General features: G+C 42.3%; 1 protein-coding gene across 7 annotated transcripts in view; it reads left to right on the forward strand.

Annotated features, from left to right (window-relative positions):
• Positions 1 to 7,310, forward strand: part of TIAM1 (TIAM Rac1 associated GEF 1) — a 187,742-nt gene extending 180,432 nt beyond the window's left edge. For 5 of the 7 annotated variants that reach the window (XM_081907977.1, XM_081907974.1, XM_081907975.1 and 2 more), the window contains 3 exons: positions 1,515 to 1,602; positions 2,046 to 2,218; positions 4,405 to 7,310. In XM_081907977.1, the coding sequence (XP_081764103.1) occupies positions 1,515 to 1,602; positions 2,046 to 2,218; positions 4,405 to 4,889 (746 nt within the window). In that variant the 3' untranslated portion in view covers positions 4,890 to 7,310. Of the gene's footprint in view, positions 1 to 1,514; positions 1,603 to 2,045; positions 2,268 to 4,404 lie in introns of all 7 variants that reach the window. The other 2 variants (XM_081907976.1, XM_081907978.1) reach the window with 2 other exon arrangements.
• Positions 7,311 to 7,734: the final 424 nt, after the last annotated feature.

Consider the following 7,734-nt stretch of genomic DNA (forward strand, 5'->3'; position numbering starts at 1 on the left):
CCATGGTTCCAAAATTCATTATTACACTGGCACGAGTGTAGAACCCATACAATATCACTCCAAAAACATGGGTTAATTACTTCTTTCTGACTGCAGTTCATTATTCTGGTTTTAACCTTAAATGTCCCACATGACCCATACTGTCCCATACTGAAGGAAGCCTCCCCAGTTTCTGTGCTTTCAGATCCTTTGAGGAAGCTCTTATGAGTTCGGCTCTTATGAGAAATGGCTCTTATCCTGCCATTTAATTTCAGTGGTTCAGCATTAACTCTACAGCCTCTTTGGTGGTGGTAACACCTTGGTGGTGCTGAGACATCTTGCCCAGGGATTGCCTCCCTGCTGCCGCCACATAAGTGAGAGATGTCAGCAAACCTTTGCCTAAATTTTGACTAATTTTAAAAGAGGAAATTGCTTAAATCTTTGCCTGTTAAATTTTTTATTTTGATGGAGTATTGTGACTGATTTCTTTAATATACTGTAAGCCACTCACAGCCATTCTTCTGAGCACTGAATGAATCATCCTGCCATGCTCCCAGGCCTCATTTGCCATGTTCAGTGAAATGCTTGTTTAAGCATGTAGGCAGCCTTATTTGAGGTTGATCACTGCTGAGCTTGAGTCACTCAAAAGACTTGCTGGGAACCACTGGGTCCTATGCTATAGCAATGTTAGTTTTTTTCTTATTTCAGAGCATTCCCAATCCTTTTTAACCAGTGGCTTCATGTTGCTGACCAACCATTAAAACATGCAAACCACCGTTCATTTCCTACATATATAAAGAAAGGTTTAAACCTCAAGCTGCCAGATTGTGTTTCCAACTTGGAAGGTGGTTTAGGTTAGCACTGATGTTCATCTGGCCCTTACTTGATTGCAACTCACTTGTCTTGTCATTCTGCATGTCGGTCTACAAAAATTCTATTGTCTGATCTGATCTCCAGAAACTGCTGTCATGGAGAGTAAATAGACACTTTTTTGAAGTGCATGAAACAAATATTCCTAATATGCGCTGCTGGTGTGCACTGCATGTGGCCTGGCTGTATGAGTTGTTAGGTTCACTCCGGTGGAAGCTGAATCTTGTTGAACAGCTGGAAGCCCACTAGCAAGCAGAGAAGCTGCAGGAAGCCCTAAAACAGATAGCGGAATAGTTTTGTGGCAAGTGAGCCTACAATTCTTTTCTCTGTTGTGCTGTAACATGGTATTGCAGGCTCGAGAGAACAACTTACGACTGTCAATGTTGCCCTTGAAGCCACAGAATAAGCAATAAGAGATCGCCCCAAAGGAGTAGCCTTGGCTGTTCTCTTATTTCATTCTCTTTGCTTTAAAATGTGGATTGTGCAGCCTGTGGCTCCTCTGAAAGTACCCAAACTCTCATTTGGTGCAGCCTTTGGAAGCTGATGCTCACACAGTCCTGGTGAATCTTGCATAGCTCTCCCTTTTGTCAGTCACGGGGGATGGCCGTAGTAGCCATGAAAATTCAAAACACTGTTTTTTTAAAGTGTTTTTATCTTCCTTCTAGACGCAGAGGCCAATTCTGTCTGTGAGATTGTTCATGTGAAATCTGAGTCTGAAGGCAGGCCAGAGAGGTCATTCCACCTTTGTTGTAGGTAAGAGAGTGCTGTTTTTAAATATACAAATATATTTGACTCTTGTAATGAACCTTATTGTTACTATTTATTGTAAGCCACTCTGAAAGCCACAGCCAAGAGCAGCCAACAAAAGATGAATGAACAGATCAATAGTTAGATAGAGGACTAGATAATGCTGAGGAAAGCTGGGCATAGAACTGGAAAACCTGGGTTTAATTCTGGTCATTGCCAGGGTCTTTCTGTGGCCTTGACATTGTTCTGCTCCTTAGTTCCTGGTCTGTAGTGTTAGAACAGTGGCTGATCTAACAGGATTCTTGTGAGGGTGAACTCAGTTAAGATTGTACAGCAGCTTGCAACATTATACAGCAAATTAAGCTAAATAAATAGAATGCAAATGCAGACAGTTTTGCTAGCTTGGTGCCTTACTTGTGTTCCCTTTTTTCTTTATTTCTTTCATCTAGTTCCCCAGATCATCGGAAGGACTTTCTGAAGTCTATTCACTCAATATTACGCGACAAGCACAGAAGGCAGCTTCTTAAAACTGAAAGTTTGCCTTCATCCCAGCAGTATGTTCCTTTTGGAGGAAAAAGACTGAGTGCTCTAAAAGGTGCAAGGCCAGCTATGAACAGGGCAGGTACTGTAGGGTTACAGCTTTTCAAGATCTCGGTAACCCAACCACCGCTGTAAGACACGCCTGAGTTCTTTATTTGTGCAAAATGGTGGTGGTGCTTTCATGTTCCTCCTGAGTTCAAATTCACTCTTCCTTTAAAAGCACATTGCTCAGGGTGTGGGGGGTTGCACTTTAGCAAGCACCTTTCAAGCTTGAAAGTTATCCAGGTGGGGTTCTTTACAAGTCCATCAGATGTGTTACCAATAGGCAGACATTTACGTTTAGGAAGGCAAGTGTCTCTGTCCTCAGAAGACCCCTTGTAAGGTGGATCCATGGCTACACAATTTAGTAGTAGACCTTGAAGCAAGAGGGAAATGGCTGACTTTTCAGCTTCTGTCTCCATCTTTTATTTATTTCATAGGCTGCCTTGTGGGGGTGGGGGTGGGGACTACCTGCATTTCCCATGACTTAGGGCAGGGGGTTGCATTATCACATTATCAGTTGACCTTCAGCAAACTAACAAACTGGAAAGCGTATGATTGTGGGACAGTGGAGTAGAGAGGAAAAGCTGTGCTGTCTTCAGGAAAAAGCAAAATATGGATCTTTACAGGATTTTTATCTTGGATCTAAGTGAAAAATTAACCGTGTATCTTGGGTATTTTTACCTCTTTTGTAACAGACCAATAATATTCACAGCAGGACTTATTGTGCAAGACTCTGCACCTCAGAGGCCTGGTTATGAGTGCTGAGGAAAAACAAACTGGCCTTTTGCTTTCTGCTGTAGAGCTCCCTTAATTTCCTGCTGACTCCTTTGGTTCCTAAATAGCAGAACATTTGTCTCAAGAGAGCAGGAACTGTGTAATGCTCTACCTTTTTCTCCACTTTAAAATTCTACAATCTGACTGTTAACTTTGTGATGTCAGGTTTGGGGGTGTTTCTGATTGGTGGTTAAGTATCAAACAGCTTAGAATTAGGTTTGAGCATAATTCACAAGCGAGTAACTTGTACTGGAATAGCTACACGGTTGCTGGGAGGACCTTGAGAATGAACAAATGGGTTTGCTTCTCCTTTGGAATAGACACACATCCATGGACTTGTACAGTCCTCTTTAGCATCTATTCATTATCAGCTCCCTACAGTCTCTGGATCTGATCTGTACTTAGCCTGTGCTATGCGGCTTCTGGGGAGGAGAGTATAATCTTAACTCAGTTCCCTCTCTTAAGCTCACAATTAAGCAAGAAGGAATAGGAAATTGGATCCTTCCTTAAATACATATTTTTGGTCCATTTCATTGAAACCTTAAAGAGGGTGTAAGACATAAGAAAGTTGGGTGGTCTGCATTTACACACGGGGCATTTTGGGTTTCTTCAGTTCATCAGAGACCTATTGAGCATGGACACCATTTGTCATGTAGTGAATGGCCTGAAGGGGAGATGCATGTGTCAGGGAATCTTATTAAACAGCATTTCTTCATGCGTCTCCCATTGCTTGTTCCTTCTGGGTGCACAAGTGCACCCCCCCAATCAAAAGCTATGGCATTCACTACAAGACATGCAGAATTCTTGGGAAAGCATGTTTCCCCTCTAAGCAGATCTTAGAACAGGGACGTTCAAGCCTGCGGGCCACACCCTTCACCAGCATAGCTCTGCACCTCTGACTTTTGCATGGCTAGAATGCAATCCACTGTATGTACCAAAGTAAGAGTCGCTTCTGCTACTGCAGCCATTTTTGCCTCTTGCCATCTCTGGCAGGCAGACCCTGGAAGGCTTCCCATGAGGGGATATGGCACCTCAGATTGACAAAAGGTTCCCAACCTGTGCCATAGATTAATAGAGCTGCAAAGAATGGAGGACCATTAAATACCAACCACCCTTTCCACAATGCAGGATTGGCTGTTTGTCACTATGGCCCTGGCACAAAAAGCAAACAATTAGGCGACAAAATGGGGTCCATTATCCTAGTGTGAGGAGCTGCTAGAGGCCAGATTTCTCAAAGGTCACTGGCAAAATTTATAATTCCCAGAAACTGTCTAAAATTCGAGTTGCCTGCACAGAAAACGGTGTAAAAATTGCCCACCCTTCTTCTTGTCAGTTGACCCTTGACTAACATAATTATGAAAAAGGATTTGGAAGCCAAATTCTGGGGGAAAGTGTTTTGTAACCAATTGTTTGTAAAAGCATCTGGGGTTTTATTTTTGTGTGTGCACACAGTGTCTGCCCCAAGCAAGTCTCTTGGGAGGCGGCGGAGGAGGCTGGCTCGAAACAGATTTACCATTGATTCAGACGCCGTGTTCGCCAGCAGTCCCGAAAAAGAGCCCCAGCAGGCCTCCAACAACAAGGACACTGACCGCTGGGTAGAAGAACAGTTTGACCTCGGCCAGTACGAAGAGCAAGAGGACATTAAAGAAACCGACATTCTCAGTGATGATGAAGAATACTGCGAGCCTCTGCGGAGCACCATGGTGGAAAAAGAACTTCAGGAGCAGCTACAGGCGGCTTCCATTACAAGCAGCCAGTCGTGCCGAGGCGACAAGGTGCGGTTTGCTTTGGGGACGCACGCATCCAGAATGACTCAGCTAAAGAAGCAAGCTGCTCTCTCTGGAATTAATGGCAGCATGGAAGCCAACAGTGAAGAGGTCATCTGGGTCCGCCGTGAAGATTTCGTACCACCAAGGAAACTGAACACTGAGCTTTAGACCTGCCACTTTCTCTTTAGATGGTAGGCATAGATGTGCCCCCAACCCACCCCTTACACATTGTGGAGAATGACCCTATGGAATGCACACTTGCACATACAGTTATGGCAGCTAAACAGGTTGAAACCACACAGCCTCTCCCCCACCTTCTCGTTTCCCTTAAGGTAATGCATAACAGGGGAGGGGGGAGCAAAACAAACTGGAATGAGCTTGAGTCCTTCTCTGTACATTACCAAGGGCTTTATTTATTCGAAACTAATCAGGCGCTGCATATTGAAATGTGATGCATAGATCTTACTAGAATACACATTGCTGTGGTTGTGTGTATGTGGGTTTTTTAAAAAAACAAAAATGCATCTAATTTGCTTAAGTTGATAGCACAAGCAGCAAACAAATTTTATATGTGACATGTCAATCATGGGTTCATCTTCAGCAAGGAAGCTGCAAGGATTAAGTCTTTCAGGCTGCAGTATTCTTATATCCCCCTTAAACGTCAACATTTCTCACTCTCATCCAGCAAGGGAGTTCCATGCCAAGAAGCGGACATCAGTGCATGGACTTCCCTAATTTATGGGATGCCACGGTTGGCGTTTGAGTGGAGGGGGAAAAAATCTTTCATTCAGTACCCAGGGGTATGCATGGGGTGGACCTGCACTGCGCATGCACTGCTGAACAGATATTTGGGGCTGTCAGCTCAGAATGGTCCAGTCACTTGCTTGGGGAGGAACCAGAACCAGGCTCCCCTTTCTCCCATCCCTTCACAAGTGATCAGTACTGACAACACCAAACGTTTGTTTGGCATGGGAGGTACTTCTACACAGTAGCATTCACAAAGCTTACTGTCACCAAGGGAGGATCTCTGGATCCAGCAACACTATGTATATTTTAGGAATGTGTGAGGGAAAATCTGGAATTTATGTTGTGCCGAGTTCTCTTTGGTCTGTGGCTAGTCTGATTTAATGTCAACGTTGGAAGTTCTAGTTTTACATTAAAGAGAAAAATTATAACAATGCCAAACTCTTTTTTTATTTGAAAAAGAGATCCAAATTTAACACTTGAAAAAAGATATTTTTTGTATTTTACCTGAAATGCAAGGGCACAAAGGGATGGGAATTTTACAGTGTTAGCCTGCAATCTTATGCACGCTTGCTAGGGACTAAGTCTCATTTGACACAGCAGGACTTGTTTCCGAGTAAAGGTGCATGGGATTGTGTTTTCGTTCCAACTCTAGGATATAAAGCAACCCTTTTAGAAAGGGTTGAGGATGTTGGTTTTATAGTATAATTCTAAACTGGAAACTCTTAGGGATAATCTTTTTTTTCCTTTTTGTAAAATAAAAATAAAACTGGACAGCTGTACATATTTGAGACTGGAATTAAGTTAGCAATGTCATTAAATAGCTGAGAAACCAAGAGGGTTAAATTAATCCCTGCTGTAAATTCTGTTGGAATAGACAGTCTGCGTCTAGGATGAGTTTGATCCTCTGTGGTTGATGAAGTTAGGGCTCAGGAAAAATTGAACATTTTGTGGCCAAAAAACCTGACCTCCTCCTATTATTATCCTCTGTGATATCAGTGTATCTATTGATTGCTCCCCTGCCCCAACCCACTGTGGAATATGAGCAATGTTCTGAACAATAAAACTTCTTCTTTTTTTCAATTAAAAAATTCTTATTTAAACATCTGTAACAGGGTAAAGTTGTGACCGAAATTTAAAGATTTCCAAATAATTTTTAAAGAGCACTTTTTCTGTTTAAATATTTATATAGCTTTCCCATTTTAGTTTTGATCTGCGGGAAAAAAAAGGGGGGGGGGAGAGAGTTTTGTTGTTTGGTTTGGGTTTTTTTTGAAGGGATCATTTTTGTATCTATTGATGTTTGACACATTAGTAGGTACGCTGAAAGCCTAAAATTTTATAATAGCTTTAGGGATTCTATTTTATACAATCAGCTGTGGCTATATTTTGAGACGTGAATGGAAAATGTTACCGGGCGGCAGCACCAGCTGCCTCGTGTCCCAGCCAATATTGGAGTCTCACCCGCACTATATTCAGTGTTTTGAAAGTTTTATTGTCTTTAACTTTTGCAATCTCTTCATTGTTTTCTTAAAAAGCTTTAGCAAGGTTTTTACACCCTGTGTTATCTCACTATATTTAAATTCAAGTCGGTTGTGTACCAATTTATTAGACATGACAATGTTTTAGCTGTCCCCAGTAGAATACAATAAGCTTGTCAAATGCTGAACGTCCTGTACTTGGAGGGTGCCATTGTTCTTGTACATAACGTCATGAACTGTCAATGTCAAAGGTTCTTATATATTTCTTTTATAAGCTGAAAGAAGGTCTATTTTTATGTTTTTAGGTATATGAATGGAACGTTGTAAATGCCTGTCAAATAAAACAATACGGGGGAAAATATTGGAATGGCGTTGTCATGGCTGCGTGTGGCTATCCTGGTCTCTTTCAGTATAGACTGCTGCATTTGCCTAACCAAAGAACATCAGCACAACCCAGGCAAGCCTAAGCATTCTTAAAATTCCAAAAGCACATTCCAGCCCATGTTTAGGTCGCCTATTGAAACTGATGAGACTTAGACCGGCCTTAACTTTGGCCGAGTAGATCCCCTCATTTCAAATACATACACCTGTTTCTTGATCCCAACATATGTGGCACAATACAAGTCCTCTTATCTGAACCTTGAATTTCTTGCAGGTCTGGTCCTGATTTGGTACTGCAGGTCAGTCGTGACTCAAAGTTTCAACTGTGCTGTCCTTGTATCTATTTTGTAAGAGGATGTTGGGTAACATAAAGTGTACACCCACATCACTCTTTCCCCACAAACAGGGCA

The sequence above is a fragment of the Podarcis melisellensis genome (genome assembly GCF_964234715.1).
Source record: "Podarcis melisellensis genome assembly, chromosome: 4".
Classification (NCBI taxonomy): Eukaryota; Metazoa; Chordata; class Lepidosauria; order Squamata; family Lacertidae; genus Podarcis; species Podarcis melisellensis.